General features: G+C 46.4%; 1 protein-coding gene across 2 annotated transcripts in view; it reads left to right on the top strand.

Moving 5' to 3' along the window:
* SLC24A3 (solute carrier family 24 member 3) overlaps positions 1-27,632 on the top strand; it is a 567,991-nt gene that overhangs the window by 376,742 nt on the left and 163,617 nt on the right. For both annotated transcript variants that reach the window (XM_004447747.4, XM_058286760.2), the window contains exons 4-6: positions 3,623-3,697; positions 11,408-11,492; positions 11,964-12,067. In XM_004447747.4, the coding sequence (XP_004447804.3) occupies positions 3,623-3,697; positions 11,408-11,492; positions 11,964-12,067 (264 nt within the window). The remainder of the gene's footprint in view (positions 1-3,622; positions 3,698-11,407; positions 11,493-11,963; positions 12,068-27,632) is intronic.

Consider the following 27,632-nt stretch of genomic DNA (forward strand, 5'->3'; position numbering starts at 1 on the left):
GAGCTATGCTGGAAAAAAAAAAAAAGAGTTTGAGTCCATTTGAATTTGGAAATATATTTTCTGAGTCATCCACAAGGCTGTAAAAACATGGCATTAGCTTTTAAAACACTGACATTTCAAAAAAAAAATCCCACAGGCAAATAATTTTATGCAGATTAAGAATAGACCAGTCAATAAAAAGATATTTTTGAGCTTTCTCTGCATGTGAGACATCAAGGCTCCATAGAGATTAGAGAAATAAAAGGTGGAGTCTTTGCCTTTCAAATCTCCCACCAGCTACAAAAATCACATAAGAAATTCAATTCTAGGTGGAAAAATTGGAAAGTATGAAGAGCAATTATAAAATACGGAGGGAAAAAGGTGGCTATTATCTTGATTTATGAGCTTCCAAGCTCTTTTATATAAAAATACATATATATATAGGGAAACAGATGTGGCTCAACCAATTGGGCTCCCGCCTACCATATAGGAAATCCAGGGTTCGATGCCCAGGGCCTCATGGTGAGGGCAAGCTCACCCACACAGCGAGCTGGTCCACGCAGAGTGCCGGCCCATGCTGGAAGGCCACCCCCTGCAGGAGTGGCCCTTTTTGTGGGAGTGCCCCCCTGCATGGAAGTGCCCCCCTGCACGGGAATGCTGCCCAGCATAGGAAAGCCACACCACACAGGAGTGCCAGCCAATGCTGAGAGCTGGCGCAGCAAGATGACGCAACAAGAGACACAGGGAAGAGAAAATAAGAAGACATAGCAGAACAGGGAGTGGAGGTGGCGCAAGAGAGTAATCGCCTCTCTCCCACTCCAGAAGGTCCCTGGATCCATTCCCAGAGCTGCCTAATGAGAATATAAGCAGACACGGAAGAACACACAGTGAGTGGACAAAGAGAGAAGACAACAGGAGGAATGGAGGGAACAGTGGGGGGGGGGAGAAATATGATAAATCTTTAAAAAATACATATATAAATGTGTAGGCATAGACAGATATACATAAATAATTTAACAAAAGAAAGATTGTCCATATTATTTTATAACATCTATCATTTAATAATACACTGTATTGCCATTTCTTCTCTCTAAATGTGATTTTACTAATCCCTTTAAACAGTTTTTCAAGGTATGATCAATCATAGTTTACATATGCTATCCCCTAGAGTATATTTCATTTAACCATATATAGGTTATGGGTAGGTTTTGATAATCTATTATAATCATCAGTCTTAAGACGAATATCACTGTGCACATAAGTTTTTGTGCACTTCTTTGATCTTTCCATACCAAGTCTTAGGATGCCCTTTGGAATCTCACAATCTCGTTGAAGAGATCAAACATACCATCTGAAAAGGAAATGAGCCTGCATTAGTCAGGGTTCTCTAGGGAAACAGAATCAACAGGAGATATCTGTCAATAGTAAGAGATTTTATAAGAGTCTCTCACGTGACCGTGGGGATGCACAAGTTCAAGTTCTGCAGGCAGGCTGCAAACCAGGGCTCTGATGAAAGGCCAATGAAGGAACTTGATGAGTTTCTGGGAGATGTTGGCTGTCCAAGCACAAGCTGGGAAATTCTCTCTGAATGCTGAAATCACTTCCCTTTTTAAGGCATTTACCTGATTGGATAAAAGCCCATTCATTGCTGACATCAGTCTCCCACATTAACTGTAGATATAATCAGCCATCTATGCAGGGAAGTCACTGGTGACTAAAGTCCATAAATGTCCTTGTATTACAGTTAGCCCACTGCTTGCTTGACCAAACAACTGGGCACAAGTACCTGGCCAAGGTGACACCTTAGCCTAGCCGTCACAGAGGCCTTGCAAAAGGGAGGATGGTGGTTATAGTACTGTCACAACCAAGAGTTGGAGGCAAGAGGGGTGCCCTCAGGCCTGCTTCATTACAGGAGGGTCATGAAGGATTGGTGCCGGTGACACTCACTGAGATCAGCTTAAATATCATAGGTCTCTGTTAGTTCATGAAATTGGTCGCAGGCTGGGCTGGATCCAGGGCTCAGGTGGGCACCCTGTGCATGTCTCTCTCCACCTGCCGCATCCCTTGCTCCCTCTTCTTGCTGCGTGAGCTGCAATGCCAGGCAAGCTCTCTCTATATGGCCGCTGCCTCCAGCAGCTCCAGGCTCGCATGGTTTTTGGCACTGGTGGTCTCATAAGGAAAGAGCCCCCCATATCAATCTCTGCCTGGCCGCTAACAGGCCTTTTGCCCACCTTCCAGCATGTGTCCACTTTTTGATGAGGGAGGGAGAAAGTGAGACAGAAGGCCCCATCCCACGGAGCAGTTTTCAAAAGGAAAGGATGCTAGGAGGTCAAAAAATAAGAGCTGTCCACTCCTAAGGAATCTGGAACTTGAAGAATTAGCAACTACATCTTCCAGATGCTTTGGGCTACAAGGAGTAGGGGAACTCCAAATCTAACTGGCTTAAGCAGTGCTTCGGCCACTTTATACAGTCTAGAGGGCAGGTGGGCTCAAGCCCCATGGGGTCACTAACTGATGTCATTAAGGGCTCAGATGCTTTCTGACTAAGGGTCAGTGTCATTTCAAGACAGGCTTCCCTCAAGAGGCAACCAGTGGCAACTGGGGCTCCCAGCTCTCTTCTCCAGTTCCAGTACCAAAGAGTGAGAAATCTCTTCTCTGGCAAGGACTATGAAGCCTTTCCTTCCTTCTGATTGGGCCAGCTGAGGTCATGTGCCCACCCCTGAACCAATGGCTATCGCTGGGGGAATGGTGCACACCGATTGGCCAGGTGGTATCTACTCTTGGAGAAAAGGGTGGGGTCACCTTCCACATGGAGCATGGGAATAAAACTGGGTTCCTCTTAGGAAGGGGTCGGGGGGTTGAAGTTGGGTGGCCAACCAACAATGGAGTCCAAATAAAATTGTATTAAATAAAGGGAAAACATGGGTGAGATAAGGTAGAGAGGTGATTTTTCACCAGAAAAGTGAATTACAGATGTGTAGGCAAGATTGCAGAAGGCTCTCCTTCAGGGACCAGAAGAATGAACAGGTTCAGCTGGAAGTAATCAATGATTTATTTATTCATTCCACATATAGTTACTGAGCACCTACTATGCGTCATGCCCTATGCTAAGTGCTGAGGATATAGCAAAGAAATGACAGAGCCCACATCCACATGGACTTCTAGTGGAAGAGACAGGCAACAAGCAAATTGATTTAGTTTATAGTATGTCAAGAAAAACAAAGCAGGTAAATGGGATAGAACAAAATAAGAGGGAAAGGGGTCCAAGGCCTCTTGCTTACACCGACATTTGCACAGCAACCTGAATGAACCGATGGAGTAAGCCAGGGTGACATCTCGGGGAAGAGTGTTCTAGGTAGAGGGGAGACCAAGTGCAAACGCCCTGTGGCAGGAGTCTGTGCCATATCTGGAGAACAAGTTGGCGGATGAGGTTGAGTGCAGCAGGCCATGAGGTCAGAGAGAAAACTGATACCAGGTCATGCCAGGTCTCATAGACCCGTCACAAAGACTTTGTGCTTCCTTGGAGTGAGAGGTTGGATTCCTGATGATGGAGGTTGTTATCAAGGGCTTCAGCTGGTGGGGAAGGCCAGACTCTCACCCCTACCAATCTGACCTCAGCCTCCTCTCCTCTCCTCTCTTCCAGGCTATGTACATGTTCTACGCACTGGCCATCGTGTGTGACGACTTCTTCGTGCCCTCCTTAGAGAAGATCTGTGAGGTATGTGCCTCTGATTCCTAGTGAGCCTGAGCCCATCCCAGACACCAGGAACCAGCAAAATTTCTCCAAACCTGCTTAGATGCTCCTGATCAGTAGTTGACTCGCACCCTTACACCTGGTGTCCCCTGTTCCACTTAGCCATAACTCCTGAGGGCTACATGTTCTTCTTTCCTATTTTCCTCTCCTCCTTTCTTCCTATACTTTCTCCACCTTTCTCTCCTCTGCTTCCTTCTGCTCCCTAACCCTTCTTTGATGATGTAAGAGGTCCTTGCCAAGTCAGAAGCCTTCAGCCGTGTGCATCTGCCACACTCCCCCTGTAAATGGGCAGAAAGCTCAAAACAGAGGCCCCCGGGGCAAGGAGATGAGAGAACTGGGCACAGAGATTAGGAAAGGGACCCTGTTAGAAGTCTCCCACTGAACATTGGGCTGCACCCCAAATTTAATCCCTTTCATCAAAAAACATTCAGCAGACCTAGGACTCTCATTCTTTTGCTTCTTTCATCTCTTTTTCTGGTTTGAAATTTAGTTTCCTTTCTCTGGAAGCTGTCCGATTTATTTTATTTCTAATTCAGAATCCCAGTTTCGGAAGGGATCTCTCCCAAACATACCTCCCACCTGGAATTCAAGTTTCTTTATCCCAGCAGTTCTCAAACTTTGCTGCTCCACATCCCCCCTTAGTCTCTGCTCAGTATGCCTGGGGGTTGGGGGAGGGGTTGCTTATTAGCATTTACATTTCCAGAAAGTTCTCAGGCAATGCTGAGGTTGCTGGTCTGGGGACACTTTGAGAATCAGTAACCTGAGAAGTATCTTCTCCATCCCTGTTGGTTTTTTTGTAGTTTAAAAAAAATCAGTACACAGCAACCCTAGAGAGGCAGCGGGAGTGGGGGAGTCAGGGCTGGGACCTGCTGACCCCTGCGACGGTCTGCCTTCTTCCCCTCCGCGCACCCAAAGTCCAGCGTCGACTGGGCCGTGGTTTTGGTAGAATTGGCCGTAAGAGGGGGAAGGGGCAGAAGCGGAAGAGGATGGCAACTTGGGTCAGCTTTTCCAGGCCACCCCTCCTTACGTGCGAGACCAGCGTAAGGAAGGCGGGCGTCGCGTAAGGAGGGCGTGACTTCTGGGACCTCTCGTGATCATGTAACTGCTGACGAATCTTTATGTCTGCGAGTGTGGGTGGGATGAGGCGAGAGAGTGTCTGTGTGTTTAGCAATCTAGTGTGTTTGCGTGGCAGTTTTCGCTGGAGGTGTGCTTTCTCCCTGCCCCCACAGTTGCCTAGAGGGCCTCTGGAGCTTAGGGCTCTGCATACCCAGCAAACCCTAGCTGGGGGCATGGGAAATTCTCACTCATTCTCAGAAAGTTACAGTTGAAATCAGAAAAATGTGGGGAGAGGCCAAGAAAGGAAGAGGGAAGAGGCGAGAGGTGCTAACTCAGCAGTCGCACCCGGCACCCTGGGGTCCTCTCCAGGGAGATCATAGCCGCCATCCGCACAGCACGCACTCTGGGTCAAGTTCCTCTGGCATGACGGTCCCTGGATCATGGACAGGTGGGAGGTTTCATCGCCAAGAAGGTAGGCAGAGGAACCAAGAGGACCCATGCGCTCTGGAAAACAGGCTTGGCCGTGTGGAGGCGAAGGTGGGAGAAAAGCACCTCAAGGGCCCATGTCAGCACCAGCTCAGAAAGGAGCTTGCCCTGGCTCAAGAAGAAGGTTGATTTTGAGAAGATGAAATCGGGAGGGGAGCCCGAGGGGGGAGTCGGGGGCTGCGTGGAGGTTTTCAGGCTGCTGTGGGAAGCGTGGGGCATTTTGAGCAGGGGATGAGAGGATGGTTGCGGCAGGGGACACTGTCCCTCTCACTTAACATGGGAGCTCAGGACCACAGCCATCTCCAGAATGTGTGAGCAGGGACTTAGGTGAGCACGGGAAAAACGGGGAAAGAGCAGAGAGATGGGGGAAGGGGAGAGTGGCTGTGCCTGGGATCAGGAAGGGCACAGGGGCAGGACTGGAGCAGCCCTGGGGGGAGGACTCTGTCAGTGGCAGAGTGTTTTGAGGATGGGTGTTTGAGGCAGAGAAGAGCCAAAGTGGGAGAACATGGGGCTCAAACAGGTTGTGGGGAGCCCCCGATGCCAGGCTGGGTCTAGGCAATTGATGAGCACTCAGGAGGAAGCTCAGGAGGGCTTTGGGTAGATGGGAAGGTATGGGGGCGGGGAGACCCCTAATTGGTGATTGTGAGACTCCAGGGAGATACCAGCAGGACCAAGGGAATTGGAGATCAAAGGGGAGGGAGTGTGCAGAGCTGTGGGAGAAGAAGCAAAGGGATGATTTGGAGATGATGGAAGGAGAGGAACCAGAGACGACCCCAAGGTTTAGGCACCACAGCTCATCCTCCCCCAGTGCTCCAAGCTGGAGAGAATCGTGAGGAGGCAAGGCTCACATGGCAGTGCAAGTCTTTGCAAACCACCCGGGAGACATGAGTGCTATTCGCTTACTTTACCCTGGCAGGGCCTGGGTGTCCCCCACTGCCACACCTTCTGCTCTTGAGATATCAGCACCTCCATCTTCAGGTTTCCTCAGCACCCAGTGGGAAGTTTAGCTTTCAGTGGAGAGCAAAGGAAGCCAAGACCCCAGATCAAAAAAGAGCTGCCTAGAACCAGCAAGATGACGGTGGAGTCAGGAGCTCCAAGAGTCAGCTCCTGCTGCAGGGCAGTTAGCAAACACCCAGAGCTCTCTGAAGCTAGCTGAAGCACCTACTCAGGGGCTCCAGGAGATCAGAAGAGCATCCTACAACATCCTTGAAGGAGTGGAAGGAGGAGACTGCCCATCTGCAGAGAAGACTCATATAGCGCACTCCACACTCTGGAGGCCGGTGCCCATCCGCCACTGGAGGCACAAACCACCTTGGGAGCTGTTCCACAGCTGGAATTGAAACCTCCACTTCCCAAAAGTGGGAGGAGGACACGGTTGGGCACCAACTTCAGCTACTGAGGAGTAAATTCAGCGGGTTAAAGTATAGTCCTGAGAACAGCTAAAGTTTGAGCCTGTCCAAGCCGAAAAGAGGCCGGGAACCACCATCTTAACTCTGCACTGGGCACAAGGGGAAGCGGGGCAGACTGAAAATCACAGTGCTGGTGGGGACCAGCTTCTTTCCATCCAGATCAGATTTCAGCTCTAGCCTAGGTCCCAGTGCCACCTCCAGCTGGGAGGAAGCTGCAGGGACCTGTGACAGCCTTTCTTGGAAATTACCAGCCAAGCCATGGAGGCAGGTGATCATCCTACTTTGGCAGCATGAGCCACCCCAGGAGCTTTTCTGTGGCTGGAATTGGAAGCTCCATTTCCCAAAAACAGGGGAGGAGGAGATGGTTGGCTGCCACTTTTCGCTACTGATTGATAGACTCGGCTGGCTATGGTATAACCCTAGGAGCAGGTGAGGTGTGAATCTGCACAAGTTAGAAAGAGGCCAGTGGCCACCATTTTGACTCCACCCCCAGTGGGAGGGGAAGCCAGGACCGAAAATCACAGTGACATTAGGAACTAATTGCTTTCAACCAGATCAGACTGTAGCCCTAGTCTAGGCTTCAGTCCCACATCTGGCAGGGAGGAGGCTGGCAAGCCCTGCACCAGCCTATCCAGGTAATTGGAGGTACCTTTGGCTGGCACACACTGAAAATCAGAAGTCTGCCAGAGCAACTACTGTCATCTTGGACCTGCACTGCATAGATTGCTGCCCACATCTACAGCTCACATCCTCACACAGGCAGGGGAGAAAGGGGCATGAAGTTTCATCAGTCTCTTTGGGCAACTACAGTCCAGACCTGCATGACTTGGATTATTCCACACAGCTGTGAGTCTGTCCTACCCCTGGCAAAGGAGAAAGTTGGGAGAAGCTTCATTGGTCCCTGGTGCAATGAGGGCAGCTTGAGCCTCCACATCTTATACTAACAATGACAACTTCAGCTTCTACTGCACAACCAGCAAAGGAGAAAGGCAGGAAGCCCTAAACTAAAGAGAAAAACTGCACCCAGAACAAATACTCTAGTAAGCCAGATGCCAAGACACCAACAAAAAATTATAATCCACACCAAGAAGCAGGAAGACATGGCCCAGGTAAAGGAACAAGATAAGCCTCCAGATGACATAAAGGAGTTGAGACAACTAATCATAGATGTTCAAACAAATCTTCTTAATAAATTCAATGAGATGGCTAAAGAGATTAAGGATATTAAGAAGACACTGGATGAGTACAAAGAATTTGAAAGTATATATGGAAAAATAGCAGATCTTATGGGAATGAAAGGTGCAATAAATGAAATTTTAAAAACTTTGTAATCATATAATAGCAGATTTGAGAAGGCAGAAGAGAGGATTGGTGAGCTTAAAGAAATGGCCTCTGAAAGCAAACATACAAAAGGACAGATGAAGGGGGAAAAAATGGGAAAAAAATTGAACAAGATCTCAGGGAACTAAATGACAGCAAAAGACATGCAAACACACCTGTCTTGGGGGTCCCAGAAGGAGAAAAGAAAGGAAAAGGGGCAGAAGGAATATTTCAAGAAATAATGCTAGAGAAATTTCCCAACCCTATTGAAGGACATAGATATCCATGTCCAAGAAGCAAAATGTACTTACATCTGAAAAAATCCAAATAGACCAACTCCGAAACACATACTCATTAGAATGTCAAATGCCAAAGACAAAGAGAATTCTGAGAACAGCAAGAAAAAAGCAATGTATAACATATAAGGGATACCCAATAAGATTAAGTGCTGATTTCTCACCAGAAACCATGGAGGCAAGAAGACAGTGATCTGATATATTTAAGATACTACAAGAGAAAATCTTCCAGCCAAGAATCTCATATCCAGCAAGACTATCTTTCAAAAATGAAGGCAAGATTAGAATATCACAGATAAACAGAAACTGAGAGAATTTCTAAGCAAGACACAAGATTTTCAGGAAATACTAAAGGGTGTGCTACAGCCTGAAAAGAAAAGATAGGAGAGAGATGCCTGGAAGAGAGTCTAGAAATGAAAGTTATATCAATAAAAGTAACTAAAAATGTCAAAAGAGTGGTAAAAAATAAAGTATGACCAATAAAACTCAAAGAGTCAGGAATAAATTTAACCAAGTATGTAAAGTATTTGTATTCAGAAAACAGCAACTCAAAGTTAAAAGAAATCAAAAAAGGCCTAAATAACTGGAAGAACATTCCATGCTCATGGATTGGAAGACTAAATATCATTAAGATGTCAATTCTACTCAAGTTGATAAACAGATTCAATGCAATCCCAATAAAAATTCCACCAGCATTTTTAAAAAATTGAAAACACGGTCATCAAATTTATTTGGAAGGATAAGGGTCCTGAATAGCCAGAAACATCATAAAAAGGAGAAGTGAACCCTCATCTACAGAAGTTAAATACATTACCTAGCTATAGTGGTAAAAAGAGCATGGTCCTTGAATAAAGACAGACTCAGACCAATGGAACCAAATTGATAATTCAGAAACAGACCTTCACATGGATGGTCAAGTAATGTTTGACTATCCTATCAAACCCATGCAGCTTGGGCAGAACAGTCCATTCATCAATTGGTGCTGAAAGAATTGGATATCCATAGCCAAAAGAAGGAAAGAGGACTCTTATCTTACACCTTATTCAAAAATTAACTCAGAATGGATCAAAAACCTAAAAATAAAAGCAAGAACCATAAAGCTTCTAGAAGAAACTGTAGGAAAATACTTTCAAGACCTGGTGGTAGGTGGTGGATTCTTAAAGGAGATAAGAGGAGGACTGAGATGGACTATTGATGTTTACTGTATGTAGAAGTTTTAATTAGCTTTGCTGTAAAAGTGTGGAAATGTATAGAGTGGATGGTAACATATAGTGAGTAGGAGCTAGTTTATAAATGGGGATGGGGCTGGACATAGTAATCTAGGTATGTAAATGCCAGTTGACAGAATGCTAGAAAATTATCTAGGAACTGAATCTCAGTAAACCAAGAGGTGGATGAGAATTTGGTTGATGGTACAGATGCAAGTGTCCTTTGTGAGCTAGAGCAAATGTACATCACTACTTCAGGGTGTTGGGAATGTGGAGAAGCATGGGAAAAATACAGCTGGAGTGACCTATGGACTGTGGTTAGCAGTAATAATATAATGTTCTTGCAACTATATGAAAGATGTACTGTGTCAATAATGAGGCAGTATGGAAAATGCGAACCAAATATATACTATGGACATGGTAACAATCAAATGACATTATCTTATCTGCAGCAAATGTTCCACCACAGTATGGTATGTTGATGGAGGGGTGTTGTTTGGGAATTCTGCACATGTGCATGATTGTTTTATAAGTTTACAACTTCTGTCATAAAAAATATATTTAAAAAATAATAATAGGGTGGGTTGGGGGGGAAACATACCAAATGTAAGAGAAGGACAATGATTAGTAATAAGATTTTGACAATATCCTTTCATAATTTGTAACAAAGGTCTCACGACAATGCAAGGTGTTGGTCAAGGGTTGATGTATGGGACCTCTGTATGATGTTATGCATGTTTGCTTTATAAGTTCACAACTTTTAGTATATACTTAATTGTTTATGTATGTTCATATATAAATGATATAAAGATAATAATAGGGTTGGTTGGGGGGAAAATACTTTGGTTAGTAGTAATATTTTGACAGTGCCCTTTCATCATTAGTTAAAAAGGTTTAACAATGCAAGTTATTGGTGGTAGGGTGAGTTATGAGAGTCCTATATATTATCGTATATGTTTGTAAGTTCACAACTATTATTATACACTTATTGTTTATGTATGAGTGATATACTTCAATATATTAATTTAAAAAAACAAAAAAAGAGCCACCTGTGCAGCCTCGGCAGGTCAGTGAGTGGACTGCAGGGGCATGGCTCCCGAGGCCACACTGCCCCTCCATGGTGGAGCAGGGAAGTGCAGCTGAAAGATGTCATCCAACACCACCTCTCAGCTGGGAATCCGAGGAGGCAATACACTGAGAGCCAGCAGCTGACTTTCTGGGGTGGGATTAAATGCAGAAAAGCCAGCTTGCTAACCAGCCTCTTGTCATCTTGCGGATGACCCTTTGGTTGAACAAACAGGGTCATCTGGAGAATCCAATTGTGTAGAATCTCTTGGCAGGGCTAGTGCCTCATCAACTCCCATTCAGTCTCAACCTCTCACTCCCAACCTCCCTACCCCTGGATTCTAGAATAGCATCGAGGATGGAGAAGTTGGTTTTAGGAGGGTGACCCACTTACCCCCAAAGCTTTCATAGGTGCCCCTTTAGAATCAAGTTCTGCTAACTGGTTATCATGAGCCTAATTTAGTCCCTAGACCGAAGTAGAATTTCGAAAATCAGAATGTTTTGCATAACAATTTGGACTGTTGGCATCACCTAAAAAAATAAAAATACTGCCAGCAGTAACCCCACATCCCTGTAGGGGACCTGAGCAGTGCTACCTGGCCTAGGCCTCCACTCCCTGCCCGTTACGTGCCCCCTGGGCATTCAAGTGGGGCCCCAGACTCCTCATGGTACGTGCAGTCCCCGCTCCAGCCCTGCCCTGGCTCCCCGCTCCTGGGCTCCTGCTCTCACCAAGCGCTCTGCTTCCCAGGCCTGGGGCCTCAGGAGTGCTGGCGGTGGCTGCCTCTGGCCCGATGGAGTCAGACTCATCTGTTCTTTGCCTTTGCTCTTCTGTAGCGCCTGCACCTCAGCGAGGATGTGGCCGGGGCCACGTTCATGGCCGCAGGAAGTTCTGCCCCAGAGCTGTTCACCTCGGTCATAGGTAGGTAGTGACCTGGGGCAGCCCAGCCCTTCCCTCTCTCAAGGAGATGGGTTCTGGAGATGGACCTCCTTCCAGCAGGGTGGTCGGCCCCTTCGGGAAGCGAGAATCCACAGGCCTGCGCGAGCAGAACATCAGCCTCCCACTCCGCTCTTGTTACTGTTGTTATTATCGTTATTTTATTTAAATGATTCTACTGTGCGTGAATTTGTCCCAGACCAAGTGCTAATGTACTTAGGACAGGAGCATACATAATCCCAATCTGTAGTCCTCAGCTGTTTCCTGTCAATACTTATGAAAGTTCCTATATGTCCATCTTAGAGGACCCCCATAACCACTTTGGAGTACCCCGGTTCACCCTGGAGGTCCTCTGGGCCCACCTTGGCGTCCCCCCGTCCACCCTGGAGGTCCTCCCCGCCCACCTTGGCGTGCGGCCGGGCCTGACCACCGACCTGCGTTGGGCCTGTGTTTCAGGAGTCTTCATCACGAAGGGCGACGTGGGCGTTGGGACCATCGTGGGCTCGGCCGTGTTCAACATCCTGTGCATCATCGGGGTGTGTGGACTCTTCGCCGGGCAGGTAAGTCTGAGGGCCGTGGTCAGGTCAGACGTGGTCCCTGGGTAAGGGGAGGCGAGCACATGGCGCGGGTGCAGCGGGCTGTTCTGCTGCAGCACAGACAAGGCCTCTGGGCAGCACGGAGTCGGGATCTCGCGCCCTGGGTAGCTGCTGAGCCTGTCACCTGCCTCCACGTCGGCGGAGTCCCCGGGTCCACCTAAACAATTGAACCCACCTGACAGCTCCAGGGTGCACATTTGAAAGTGTTACACTCAGAACTCTTTTGGCTTGTTTCTGGTGTGAACTGCAATGGCCTAAACAATTTCAGGTACGGTTTTGCCTCAACTGAAATTATGTAAAAGAGAGAGACAGGGAAAGAAGCTGAATTTTTTCTGCTGAAAACAATTTGATGTAATCACAGTGTAGGCTGAAGTTGTTCATTTTTCTACAATAATGAAGCATTTTATTGATGTGTTGGCTTCAGCTTGCTGTGGGGCTGGAGAGGGCCTTTGGAGGCCTGCGTTTTGCCTCCGGGGCAAGTCCACCACTGGGTCCCATCATGAGGTCTGTGTCCTTTCTGTTGTGGAAAGTCACGAGAAGATGCACAGAAGCCACTGAGAGCGTGTGAGGAGAGCGTGCTGCCGTGGCCCAACGGTTTGCAGTCAAGCTCCCAGCTCTTGTGGCCTCGCTTCTTCGCGGGCATCTCAGTGGAAAATGAGGTGGCCCTGAGCTCTCTCTGCCCAAACATTCAGGCCTGCAAGCATCTTCTAGAAAAAGCAACCTCAAAGCCCATCGAGGCCACCCCACTTGTAGTATTAGGACCCTCATCCGTTCCCCTGAGGCAGAGGATGCAGCGGCTGAGTGGCTTGAAGGGTTAAGGTTTCCCCAGCGCCCTTTCCCAGCCCCTCCTCTTTCAGCCAGGCCCCGGGGGCACCCAGTGCTGCCCATCTCTCTAACACAAATTAGAGATTCTGTCGCGCAGGCTACACCCAGGCTCACCCGTGCTCTTCTCCGTTGCCCGTTTTTCACTTAGAGCATCTTCCTCGTGCAGATCAGTTTCTCTGGGTTGCCTGTTGGGTTAATGGCTTCTGGGTGACAGGCAGAGGGTCATCTTGGTCTTGGCAGGGATCAGCTCCCCAGTCCACAGGGGGACGGGTCACTTCTGAGAAGGCGGCCATCAGACAGCAGTTTCCTTGCACGGTGATTGAGTTCTGCCCAACTTGCTGCACAGAACAATTTCTCTATTCTTGTCCTGTTAGGCACTGTCTATTAGATTTTGTGGATTCATGATGTAGTGGGTTTTTAAAAAAATATCTTAGAAATGTAATTAGTATAAAAAAAAAAAATGGAATCCATGCTGTTGCCTTCGGTGCATTTGCACTTGGTCTGCCTTGGCCACTGCTTTCTCATTGCCTTACAGAAGTGAGCCATCAAGCCCGGGGAAGGGCACGGCGCTGTTAGCACTCTCTTAATTAGCATCATCACCATCAGCGGTTTGATGTTAGCCTGCCTGTTACTAGTGTTGTCATTCATTCATTACTCATGGGTACCTGAAACTTGATTCAAAAGCCAGCCTAAAGGGGGAGGCCTAAGGTAAGGAAATGAAACAAATGACCAGGAAGTGTCAGGTAAATGCCACGTCCCTAGTTACTTATGAGGTGGCTTGAGTGCGTTTGTGTTTCACAAGTTATTAGCATGCTTGGTTAGAATGCCTGCACCAAAGGCAGATGCTTCCTGAACTCTCAGCAGTGCTGGCGTCAGTCCTAGCTCCCCCTTTGGGAGATTTTGGTCTGGCTCGTCTCACAACCCATCACGAATATGGAGAGAAGAGAAGCAGCAGCCACCCCGGGGCCCGGCATCCAGTAGGTTCAGGGTGCCAGCCTATCCTTCTGTGCCCCCTTGGGGATTGCCAAGTTCACCCACCTCTTTTTCAGGGCTTTGTAAAATCCCTGAAGTCTTTGTAGAGGAAGCAAATTGGTGTTTTGGAAAGAACATGGGCTCATGGGGCAGCCTGGCCTGGGTTTGAATTCTGACTCTGCCACTTGCTGGTTGTGGGACCACTCTGGGCCTCAGTTTCCTCCTCCAGAGAGCAGGTAGAGGAGCAGTTACCTCACAGCATTGCCATAAGGAAGGAACAGAGCATGTTCACGGGGGAAGTCCTCAGTGAAAGTTAGACACCTGTTGCCAGCTCTCAGAGCATATCAACCTGAGGCCCGTGCCTCTGAATCCTACCCCAGATCCCTGGGATCATCTGACCAGCCCATTGGTGGAGCTTATCAAAGACTCACGGATGCCCACAGTGTATTTCACAGCTGCACGATGCCCAGTGGGAAGGGCCAGGCAAAAGGCGCTTGACATGAAAAAGGCGTTTGACATGAAAATCAAAATGAGGGGATGTGGCTAGAAGGACCCATCTCAGAAGACTGGTAGTGCCTCTGTGCTGTCTGGTCAGTAAGAAGCAAAGAAAAATCGGTAAGAAATGAAAGCTGCCCAGCCTGAATATGGAGAAGTGCCCTCCCAGGCGACTGGTATGGGCATAGCAGAACGTCACAGCAGACAGGGGGGAAGGTGTCGAGAATGGAACCGATTAATAAACCCAGTCGCGGCCACAGCATCGCTATTTATATGGCTCTGCACCCTCGTGTGGCGGGGGGCATGGCAAGCCAGGGCCCGCGGGCCTCTCTCTAAAACGTTCCAGCCTGAAGAGCTGCACATGACCAAGTCTGTTACTCATCTGAAATGAAAGTAATTAAGCTGTAAGGTTGGCGTTCCTGTCTCAATTAGAGTGTCGATGAATTCAGTGTAATTAAATGTCTGCTGTATTTGCAGTTTGCAAACATGCCTGGCACCTCGGCATTTGCCTAAGGGGCTTTGGGGAATTTTCTGGGGCAAGAAGGAAATTGCTTCTTAGAAAGTGACTTGGAACCCATGGGAGTTATGGTCATGGCCGATGGGGTTAACTACCAGGGCAGATGGCCCCTCTTTGGAAATGGTGTTTATGTGTGATGAATCTGGACTCAGATGGGATCTCCCTTCATAAGACTTTCATGCTAATGTGCTGGAGGTGCAGTTAATGTTGGGGTTTAAGATATATTTAGGGGATTTGAATCTCTGGACTGACAATGTGATAGCCAGATCCTGAGCCTCAACAGACACCAGCACCTACAATCTGATTTATTGGACTTACCACACTCAGCTAAGATGGAGGTGAAGAAGGACAACCACCACACCATGGAGCCTAGAGTGATTACAACTGAAAATGGGAGGATTGCATCCAGCATCCAGGTGGAATCTGAGCCTCCTCTTGACATAAAGGTGCAATGGACACAACCAATCCAGTGTCCACATAGAAGAGGTGGCATTGGATTGGGAAAAGTGGACATAATGGACAAAGGGTATGGGGAAAGGCAGGAAGAGATGAGAGGTGGAGGCGTCTTCGGGACATGGAGCTGCCCTGGATGGTGCTTCAGAGGTAATCACCGGACATTGTAAATCCTCACAGGGCCTACATGATGGAATAGAGGAGAGTATGGGCCATGATGTGAACCAATGTATATGAGGTGCAGAGGTGCCCAAAGATGTACTTACCAAATCCAATGGATGTGTCATGATGATGGGAACGAGTGTTGTTGGGGGGGGGGGAGAGGGGGGGTGGGGGGGTGGGGTTGAATGGGACTTCACATATATATTTTTAATGTAATATTATTACAAAGTCAATAAAAAATAAAAAAATTTAAAAAAAAAGAAAGTGACTTGGAGGGTGGCTCTTGGCATCCCTGCCAGATATTCAGAGGACTGTGGTCCTACAAGTATTCCTTACTTTAAAAGAAAAAAATGAAAAAATAAGAGAAAGCAGCAAGCTCTTGATGCAACATGCAAATGTATTTCTATGGCGTAAACCCACATATTGTTTTCAAAGAACTTCATGCCAACTCTGAAAAACAGTGTTCCTTTGGTTTAGATCAGCATTGAGAGCATGTTGCACTTCGAGTGCATTACCACAAGCAGAGCGGCAGTGGTTTCACTGCTCCCCAGGTTAGGACTTTCTGGTTCTGCCTGTGATGGGCCAGCAAATGGTACCGGTTTAGGATAAAGCACTCCAGCAACGGCTCCCCCGGCTTCCCAATGTGCTGCCCGGTGTCCTGTGAGGGCCGTCTAAGCTCGGCTGGACTTCCCTTCCTTCAGTTAAACCCCCTGTCCGTGCCGGTCTGTCCACGCACACAAACCCCAGTGGCACCCAGCGGTTGCACATCAAACTGAACACGGCCTTAGTTTGGGTTTCCCCAGAAGGAACAGGAGGAGAGTGGAGAAGTGAGGGAGGGAGGGGGAGGCAGCCAGTGACCAGTGCATGCAGGAGGTGCTTAATTTTTCCTGGGACCCTGGGAACAGAGTAGACAGCAGCCTCTGAGCTCTCCCACCTGAGCGGCAAGGGAGCTGGGGTGCTTTATCTGCCAGCCGCCTGAGTCCATGGCCGAGGCTGGCTCCTGGGGGCAGTCCCCCAGCATTCCAGCTTGCTGGGCAAGGCTGGGGCGACTTTGGGGCCCAGAAAAAAACCCAGGCGAAGAGATGTAGGGCTGACCAGTGAATATCAGGAGAGCAAATAGAAAATGTGAAGCTGAGGCAGTAAGAGTGGGGGCCCAGGGAGGATTTGTGACAAACCCAAGACTAAGACATTAAAAAATAAGCCGCCCACTGGACCTCATCTCCAGCTCCCCAGATGAAACACAAGCTTTAGTACCAGGCTGTGTTTTAAGAGTCTGGGGCAAGGTCACCTGACATTTTAGGGAATTTCCTCTAATGTAAAGAATGACAGCTATCATCTATTAAGCTTCTCGTCTGTGCGGGCAGCATACCAAATGCCTTATGAATCCACCCACTAAGTTTTAAGATAGTATCCTCATTTACAGACAGGGAAACGGATACCTGGGGCAGCCATGCCAGGTCTGAGCCTAGATCTGAGCCCACAGCTGCTGACTGTCAAGTCCATTCTTTCCACAGGGGGTGCCTAGGATTTTAAAACTTCCAGATGCTCCTACTACATTCTTAGAATGACTCTTAGCTTTTGTGGGTTCTTTAGATCTTTTGCATATAAGAGCTGGGGCCAATGAAAGCATGGACACACCAACAAAACAGTGACCCCAGAAGGGTGGTGGAAGTACTTGGCCCAGCCAGCTCTCAGTCAGGGGCGCCCGTCACCAGAGGCACCCCGACAGCCGGGCTTCCCTGTCACTGAACAGAAGGGGTCTGGGCTGACAAACTCCGGGAGAGACCTGCCCACCCAAGTCTGCCCTGCACACCTTGATTGTTTCCCAGGCCAAGCCCAGCATTTCACGCACCGTCTTCCAACTCTAAGAAGCAGCCAGAGTCCCCAAGGGTTGGGGGCTGAGGATAGGGGAGACCAAAGACCACAGCCCACTAGATGCCCAACCTGACACCAGTGCCAGAGGCCTGCCCTCCGCCCCGGGGAGGGAGGCGAGCGGGGCGAGGAAGAGCAAGTGCCTTGCCTGGGGAAACCAGGGGGGCAGGTGAGGGACAGGCCTCACCTGGGAGACGGGATGCTTTCGTATTTGAGCAGGCAAGTAGCAGTAAGCAGAATCTGTGATGCAGGAGGAAGCCGAAGCCGGGGTCGGGGCCAGGGCAACGGTCGCTGGTGAAATAGGGCTTCTCCCAGGGTCCTCTGCAGCCACGTGGCTCAGGAGGACCTTGTCGGAGCGCAGGTGCCCAGCCCTTGCCCCAGGCAGGTGAATCCGAAGAGCAGCTGTCTGTGCCAAGACCCACCTGCTCCTCGCCCCACGCCTGTCCTGGACCCAGCTTGGCCTCGGCACTGGGCAGCTCCCCTCTGGGATTCGGTCCAAGCTGCGCAGACCACTCTGCCCCCGCTCCCCAGGCCTCCGCCTGGGTGCCTGCTGGAGCCCTCACTATCCCGTCTTGTCCCCCACTCAAGGAGGGACACTCAAGGCCAGAGCCTGACAGGGCCCCACCCCTGATCTTCCTCAACAGACACTGTTGTTTCCAGCCCCGAGTTCCATCCGGGTCACCCGCCCAGCTCCGTGCTCCTCTGCCTCAGTTGCCCCCGCACCCCCACACGAGATACCTGCGTTACCTTTGTCTTTGGCTCAGAGCACTTCGACTCACGCTCTTGGCTTGGTCTATCTCCTTGAAGTGACCTCTTGAAATCAGATCCAGTCTCAGACATGTATCTGGATGAATTAAGAGGCTTTCAATTTCAGAATTTTTTTAAAGATTTATTCCCCCCCCCCCCCCGGTTGTCTGTTTTGTGTCCATTTGCTGGGTCTTGTCCCCCCGTCCGCTTCTGCCGCCGTCAGCGGCACGGGAAGTGTGGGCGGCGCCACTCCTGGGCAGGCTGCACCCTCCTTCTCGCTGGGCGGCTCCCCCCACGGGGCGCACCCCCCGCGCGTGGGGCTCCCCTACGCGGGGGACACCCCTGCGTGGCAAGGCACTCCTTGCGCGCATCAGCACTGCACGTGGGCCAGCTGCACACGGGTCAAGGAGGCCCGGGGCTTGAACCGTGGACCTCCCATGTGGTAGACGGACGCCCTAACCACTGGGCCAAGTCCGCCTCCCTAGATTTTTTTTTTTTAAACTGACTTCTTAAATGGGGAATTTGTTGGTGTCTCTGGAAGATAGAGGAATATGACTATCAGGCATGGTTTGATGAGGGCTGCAGCCCCACTTTCTGTGATTTTCTTGACTCTAACCTCCTCTGACCCCTTTTGCAGACTGGTTTTCTTGCACAGATGCAAATGGCTATAGCAGTTCTAAGCGTCACATACACACACTGTATTGATCAGAGAAGAGAGAAAGTCATTCTCCACCTTTCATCCTCCCACTCCACAACCCCACATCCAAAAAGAATTAGATAGGGCCAGCTCAGGTCGCTCAGCCATCCTTGATGCAGTCACTGTGGTGAGGGAACCTGCTACCCAAATGACTTAGGTTAATCAAGAACCACTCACCCATTCCCCCTTCTCTGCAGAACATGACCAGTTCCACCCAAGGTCGCAGCTTTCTCCCCTAGTTACACAAGCAGGCATGATGACTCCAGGGCGGTCTGCACCTCACGGAAGGCCTTGCTGGCTGTTTCGCTGGGCTGGCCTAATGCAGAAGATTGACTGCCTGCCACTCCACTCTGAAAGCGTCCCGCCACAGGTCCTCTGCTCCCAGAGGGGCAGAGAGGGAGGACATGGTGCCTCTCTGCAGAGCATTTGAGGTTTGCATTTAAAACATGTATTCAAGTCCGTTTTGGGAGCCTGGGGTGGAGTGTGATCTCATTGGTCAAAGCCCTGACCTCTGAAATTTGTTTAATTCACAACCTCAGAAGAAGACCTTGAGACCAGCACAAGTAGCTTACTTGAAAGGGGTCCCCTAGAGGTGCAGGTGGGGGAGTGGGGAAGAAGCTGAGAGAGGGTACATTGATGACTCAGTGTCAGTGGTGGGCAACTTGAGGCTCAGTCCTAATGGGCACTTCCGGGGGACTGTGTCGAACTTGCTTTGGGGATGTTCTGCCTGAGGGCCAGGGAGCTGGGGCATTTCTCCACCACCTGCCATTAGCCATTGCTTAATGGCAGCGCAGTGTCTGGGGCACAAACACTGGGCTGAGCCAGAGGCAGCCGGCGTGCCAGGAGCCATCAGCGCTTCCAGTACAAAGCCACCCCTGATGGGATGCGTTCGGAGCACCGGCCGCATCTGCCTTGCTTGAATTTGCTGGAAAGAAATCTTTGTGCCCCGCGTGAGCCTCTCAGCATCAGGGGTGCTGATGGGTGCATGCACCCTGGCTCTTGGTCCGCCATCTCGAGGGTGCACATTAGGAAGGGCCATGGCAACTTATGTCACCCCACGTGTAAAAGCTCAGGTGGATGGCAGCCTTTGTGAAAAGGTCTCAGCCCAGGTGTAAGTGCTCTCCACAGAAGCATGGGATTTGTGTCAGGGTCAGGGAGAAAGATGGTCAACCTTTGAGAACTGAGAGCCAGCCTGCACTCTGCTCTGACCTTGGGGAAGCAGGGTTCCCAGCCCCTCCGTCTAGCCATGCCTCCACGCCCTGCATAGCCTCTGCTCCTTCTTCCTTCCCGTCTCTGTGCTTGTCCATCCCAGGTGCCAGGCTCAGAGAAAGCTCATTCCTTCTGGCCAGAAGTAATACCCTGAAAAAGTTACTATCCCACCCAGGTGCCAGCTTCCTCACTTCTCATGCCAGTAATGATGAGAAAAGTAGCATCAGCGATGAAAAAAAAGCTAAAGTTTAAGCTATGTGCTGGGCACTGTTCGCAGCACTTCCTGCATGGAGTAAGTCACGCAGTGGGACTTTTTAAATGACATATTTTTTATTAGAGCAGTTTGGGTTTACAGGAAAATCATGCAAAAAGTTCAGAGTCCTCACATACCTCCCTTACCACCCACAGATTTCCATATTGTTAACATTTTGCATTACTGCGAGACATTTGTTACAACTGATAAAACATTATTATTACAATTATAGCATTAACTATACCCCATAGTTTACAGTACACTTAACTCTTTGTATTGTACATTTCTATGGGGCATTTTCCTGGTAACATATACAAACAAAAATTTCCCATTCTGTCATCTCTAAAATTTACCATTAAATGGAGTTGATTACATTCAGAATTGTGCCACCATTACCATCATCCATTGCCAACACTTTTCCATTGCCCCAAACAGAAACTCCAGGCTAGCTAAACATAACTCTCAATTCCCCACCTCCACCTGGTCCCTGATAACCTATATTCTAATTTCTGACTTTATGAATTTGAATATTCTGCTTATTTCATATCAGTGAGATCATACAATATTTGCCATTTTGTTTCTGGCTTACTTCATGCAACATGATATCCTCAAAGTTTATCTTTGTGGTTGCATTCTGTTTTATGGAATTCATACATTTTATGGCCAAATAACATTCCATTATATGTATATAATACCTTTCATTTGTCCATTTGTTTGTTGCTGACACTCGGCATCTTCTGGCAATTGTGAATAGTGCCTCTGTGGACATCATTGTGCAAATATCTGGTCTGGGATGTATTTATTTATTTATTTTGTTGCTGTGCATTTGGTGTAGATGCTAAGAAACCACTGCCTAGCACAAAGTTCTGAAGATGTTTCTCTCTGTGTTATTCTAGAACTTTTACAATTTTGGTCCTGTATTTAGGTTTTTGATCTATTTTAGGGTAAGGTATATATATATGGTATAAGGTAGGGGTCCACCTTCATTCTTTTGCACATAGATATCTAGTTTTCCCAGCACCATTTGTTGACAAGACTATTCTCTCCCCACTGAGTGGATTTTGTAACCTTGTTAAAAATTAGTTGGCCTTAGGTGTGAGGTTTTATTTTTGAGCTCTATTCAGTTCCGTTGGTCTGTATGTTTTCCTCACACCCATATCATGCTGTTTTACAGTAGCTTTGTAATAAGTTTTAAAATCAGGAAGTCTGAGTCCTCCAACTTAGTTCTTCCATGTGGATTTTTTGCTTGGCTTTTCCATTTCTATGCTGTTGAAATTTTTGGTTGGGATTGTGTTGAATCTGTGAATTGTTTTGGGTAGAATTGACATCTTAACAATGTTTAGTCTTCCCATCCATAAACATTGAATGTCCTTACATGTACTTAGGTCTTCTTTAATGTCTTTCAGCAATATCCTTTAGTTTTCTGTATATCAGTGTCCTTTATAGCTTTGGTTGAATTTATGCCTAGATATTTTATTTTTTTTAGTTACTATTGTAAGTAGTAACAAATTCCTTTTTTGGATTGTTTATTAATAAGGTATAGAAACACCACTGATTTTTGTATATTGATCTTCTAAGCCTCCATTTTGCTGATTTCATATATTAACTCTAGTACCTTTGTTGTGGATTTTTCAAGACTTTCTTACATTGAACTACCCTTGCATACCTGTCATAATCCCACTTGATCTTGATGTATAATCTTTTGTTGTATACTGTATATTTTAATATTTTAAAATGTTAAAATTTAGTCCCTGAGCTGACTATTTCTTCAGTTTGTATCCCATTAATGAAATATAAGAGATTCTCTTGAGAGCTAAACAAGCCAATGCAAAAAAACCACCTTTCACTGTCTTTGCAAATTGGCTTTGCATTGGCTGCTGCTGTCTTTCAGAGTTCAGCCCACCTATCAAGAAGTTCAGGATCCTCCCTTACTTTCCTGAGCCTGTGTCTTGTCCTGGGCTTGTGCTTGCTAGTGGCCTTAGGACTTCTTCTGTTAACAGGAATTTGAATGCCTGCTCTATACCCCAAGAAACGGACTTCTTCCTTGCCCAGGTACTCCATTGTGGGTCTTAGAATAGCTAAGCCTTTGCCCCAGGATGCTCCACTCAGTAGCTTCTTATACTGCTTTAGCTGACTCAAGCTGCTTTCACCTGGAGGGCAAATGCTGGGAGCAGGGGCGTACAGGAGAGGAATTTCCCAAGATAGTAATTCCCAACTGGAACAAAGCTAGGGCCCACAAAGGCGTGCCAACTGGCTCTGAACTGTCCTAAGCAGAGAATAAAAGAGAGGCCAGGATGGGTGCCAGGAGCTCTTGTATGTCTCTTTGCACCTGCATTTTCTTTCTTTCTTTTTTTTTTTTTTCCTTTATTTGAAACTGCATTTTCTTGATTCAATACTTGCCTGGTAAAGGTAGCCCTTTAACTGTTTCCATAGCTTTGAGGAAGCTGATTATCTTTAAGTCTCCTTTGCTGCTTTTGCCCAGGGCAGTTTGGTGCAGTGGCTGCCCTCAGAGCCAGCTTGGCATCCAGCAATCTAAAGCAGCTAATCAAAAGCAGTGATCACAAGAAGTGAATATGGCTCAAGTGATTGGGCTCCTGACTACCACATGGGAGTCCATGGTTCAGTTCCCAGTACCTCCTAAAGAAGACAGTGAGCAGGTGCAATGGGCAGGTGCGGCAAGCTGACACAACAAGATGATGCAACAAGAGACACAATAAGAAAAACATAATGAGAGATACAACAAAGCAGAGAACAGAGGTGGCTTAAGTGATTAGGCACCTCCCTCCCACATCCCAGGTTTGGTTCCTGGTGCCTCCTAAAGAAACAAAGAAGACAAACAGACACAGCAAGTGTAAACAATGAGGGGGTGGGGGGCGATAAATAAATAAAATAAACCTTAAAAAAAAAAACAAAACAGTGATCAGCTATCAGACCACACACCCCTGGATCTTTGGGGATTAATTCTTTATATCCTACCCTGGCACCAGCAAGCCATGTCAAGGGCCAGACCCCACTACTGCCTGCTGCAAGAGTAAAGGATGGATGATGATAGATGCTGCACAGAGACTGCATTTCACTAGTGTTTACCCTAGTTTACCAGCTTCTTTCTCCTTCCCTGGATGCTGCACAGTGCTTTACTATATTTCTAGAGCTTTAAAATAGTTGATTCAGACAGTTCCTGCCTATTTAATAATTGTTCTGGTGGAGCTTCCTAATCTGCCATTTTTCCACAGTCTTCTGCTTTCATTTGCTCCATTAGTTTTGATATATTATGTTTTCTTTTTCATTCATCTCAGGGTATTTCCTGATTTCTTCTTTGATGTATTGGTTGTTTAAGAGTGTGTTGTTTAATTTCCATATATCTGTAGATTTTCTAGTTCTCCCTCTGTTATTGATTTCTAGCTTCATCTCATTGTAGTTAGAGAAGATGCTTTGTATAACTCGTTTTTTAATATTTATTGAACTTGTTTTGTGACCTAACATATTGTCTATCCTGGAGAATGGCCTATATGCCCTTGAGAAGAATGTGTATCCTCCTGTTTATGGATGCAGTGTTCTGTATATGTCTTTTAGGTCTAGTTCATTTATAATATTGTTCATGTTTTCCATTTCCTTACTGATTTCTGTCTAAATGTGTGTCCATTGATGAGAATGATGTGTTGAAGTCTCCAACTATTATTGTAGAACTATCTATTTCTCCCTTCAGTTTTGTCAGTGTTTGCTTTGTGTATTTTGGGACACAGTGATTGGGTGCATAAATGTTTATGTTTGTTACATCTTCTTGTTGGATTGACCCTTTTATTAATACATAGTGTCCTTCTTTGTCTCTTGTAACTATTTTTGACCTGAAGTCTGTTTTATCTGATCTAAGTAAAGCTATGGCTCTCATTTGGTTTTTCCATCCTTTCACAAATTATTTTTCAAACTATTTGTGTTTTGGGGTCAAAGGTGAGTCTTTTGTAAACAACAAGGAGTATTATGCCTTTGTATTCATTCTCCCAATTTTTTTAAATTTAAGAGTTTTAATCCATTTACACTTAGTGTAATCCCTGATAAGGTACTTACTTCAGCTATTTTGTCCATTGTTTCTTATATATCCTAAATATTTTTGTCCCTCCTTTCCTTCATTGCACGTAGCTTTTGTGTGTAGTTGATCTTTATGATGTAACTGATTGATCTCTTTCTCATTCATGTTTCTGTATATATTTAAAGTACATTGGGAAACAGATGTGCTTCAAGCAGTTGGGCTCCTATCTACTGTGTAAGAAGTCCAGGGTTCGATTCCCAGGGCCTCCTGATGAAAGGCAAACTGGCCCATGTGGAGTGCTGGCCCACTTGGAGTGCTGACCCATGCAAAGACCTGGCACAGCAAGATGATGTAATAAAAAGAGACACAGAAAAGAGACAAGAATACACAGCAGACCAGGCTGCTGAGGTGGCGCAAGAGATTGAACACCTCTCTCTCACTCTGGAAGGTCCCAGGATCAGTTCCCAGTGCTGCCTAAAGAGAAGAACACACAGAGAGCAAGCAGTGCAAAACAATGGAGGAAGGGGAAGAGGGTGTAAATAAATAAATATATATATATATATATATTGAGGTTACCTGAGTGTTTGTATTAAACAACATAAGTCTATAACCAACTACTTTGAAATGACACCAACTTAACTTCAGTAGCATGCACAGTCTGTACCCCTCTATTTCCCTTTTTTTTTTTTATCATACAACTTCTTTGTATTTTACATGCCTATAAAATAGAAATGTGATTATTTCTTATTCAGTTACATTCTAAATCTTACAGGAAATCAAGAGTAGGTTTACATAATGAGGACACAATACTACTGGGGTTTGCATTTACCCATGTGGTTACTTTTTGGGGATCTTCATTTCTTCACACTGCTCCAAGCTGCTAGTATTGTCCTTTCCTTTGAACATGAAAAACTCTCTTTAACATTTCTTATAGGGCAGGTCTCATGGTAATGAGCTCTTTCAGTTTTTGTTTATCTGTGAATGTCTTAAACTTGCCCTCATTTTTTTGAAGGATGGTTTTACTGGGTATAAAATTCTTGACTGGCAGTTTTTCTTTTTCAGTACCTTAAATATGCAATACCACTGCCTTCTTGCCATCAGTGGTTTCTAATGGAACTTCAGAACTTGGTCTGTTGAGAATTCTTGCTGCCTTCAGAATTTTCCCTTTATCTTTGGCATTCAACATTTTGATTAGTATATGTCTTTGAATAGGTCTACTAGGGTTTATCTTGTCTGGAGTTCATTGTGCTTCTTGGACGTGTATATTCATGTCTTTCATTATATTTGGGAAACTTTGGGCTGTTATTTCCTCAAATGGTCTTCCTGCCCCTTCTCCTTGTCCTTGTCCTTCTGGGACTCCCTTAATGCATATGTTGATACACTTCTTGTTGTCCCACAGATTTCTTAAACTCTGCTCACTTTTTTCTTCCTTTTCTCCATTTGTTCTTCAGATTGAATGATTTTGATTGTCCTGTCTAATGGTTCTCTGGTTCTTTCCTCCACTTGTTAAAATCTGCTGTTGAATGCCTCTGGTATATTTATAATCTCCATTATTGTGTTTTTAATCCTTGTGAATTCTGTTCTGTTCCTTTTTAAACTTTATATTTCTTCCTTTTGTTCACACATTGTCTTCTTGATACCTTTTAGTTCTATATCTGTATTTTCCTTTAGCTCAATGAGCTCATTGAGATTTGACTGAAGGTCTTTGATTAATTGTTCCAATGTCTTTGCTTCCTCTGTTTTGTTTTATTTTTTAAAATTTCTCCCTTTGTATGGGCCCTCTCTTCCTGTTTCTTTGTATGACTTATGGTCTTTTGTTTGTTGACATCTAGACATTTGATTGTTTTGATGTGCTAACACTGGAAGTCAGTTTCTCCCTTTTGCCTACAGTTTTAGTTGGCTATGTGGTAAGGCTATTTTTCAATGCTTGGTCCAGTTTCTATTGAACCTTTAGAGCAACCCATGGTAAGCAGTTTGGTTTTTCTCAAGTCTTTCTGTACCTGCTTCTTACCCTGGTGTGTACATACCTAGTATGTGAGACTGTTTCTCCTCCAGGAGAGAGTATTCTTTCCTCTCTTTTTCCCACAGAAGTCCTGGGCTATTCTTCTTGATTTTGTGCCCATTTTCCTTCCCAGCAGCTATAATTTGCTCAATTCCTCTCCCGTACTCTGGACCACCCTTTTACTCCAGTTTTCAGCCCTTAGTCAGCACTGCCATATAGCAGCCCATTTCCCCCTTCCATATTGTATTTCTGCTCCTAGTAACTTCCATGTTAGGGGATCCCATCCCATGGAGCCAAATGGGTCAATGTTTAAAGGCACACTTTTTTTTTCTTTCATTTTAGGGCACCAACAATTAGAGTGCAGTTGAAAGTATATACAGTTTGCCAAAACTTTTGCTGCAGGTTGGTGTGATGTTCGGGAAGCCATTTTGAATACACATATATGCCTATTATAGGGCCCCACTGTGGGTCCTTATGGCTTTGCAATCTCATGCCTTAATGTACATGGGATTCTAAGTCACTGCTGGTAAGTCACTGCTGGTTCAGCAACCATAGCAGGAGATGCCTAAGCTGGAAAGTTTCTGCTGTATGTCTCTTAAATTGTATAGATCTGAGCATAAGGCAGGGATCCAGACTGGCAAGTCTGTTTCACCATTCTTCTTCCATTTTTAGGTTGTGTTTTTCATCTTAATTCAGAATTTGTAGATTTTTTTCCTCCAGTCTTGATCATCCTCCAGAATTCCAAGAGAATTGACTCTGCCCTTTTATTTGACAGTCTTTAAGGGGAAATGTTCCTGGGCATGTCTTATGCTGCCATCTGGTTACATCCCTTACATGACAACCTTTTAAATAAATGGTATCTTAGTTTACCATGCTGCTATAACAAATACCACACCATGTGTTGGCTTAAACAATAAGCTTTTATTGGCTCGTCATTTTGAGGCTAGAAGTCCAAAATCGAGATATTGGTGAGGTTTGCTTTCTACCAGGACCTCAAATGTTCTGGTGCTGGCCTGCTGCAATCCTTGGGGTTCCTTGGCTTGTATCGCTGCCTCCCGTCACGTGACAATTGGTTCTCCCTGTGTCTGCTCCTCTAGTTTCCACTGACTTCGTACTTCTCCCTGTGGCCTTCTGTAACTCTGGCTTCAGGTTTCTTCTCTTTAAAGGCCACCAGTAATATGGATTAAGCCCTGTCCCCAGTCAGCTGGGCCACACCTTAATGAAAAATAACATATTCAAGAGACCCTATTTAATTAAGATTAAAAACACATATTTGTTGGGATATATAATTCAACCTA

This window comes from Dasypus novemcinctus, chromosome 24 (genome assembly GCF_030445035.2).
Source record: "Dasypus novemcinctus isolate mDasNov1 chromosome 24, mDasNov1.1.hap2, whole genome shotgun sequence".
NCBI classification, from domain to species: domain Eukaryota; kingdom Metazoa; phylum Chordata; class Mammalia; order Cingulata; family Dasypodidae; genus Dasypus; species Dasypus novemcinctus.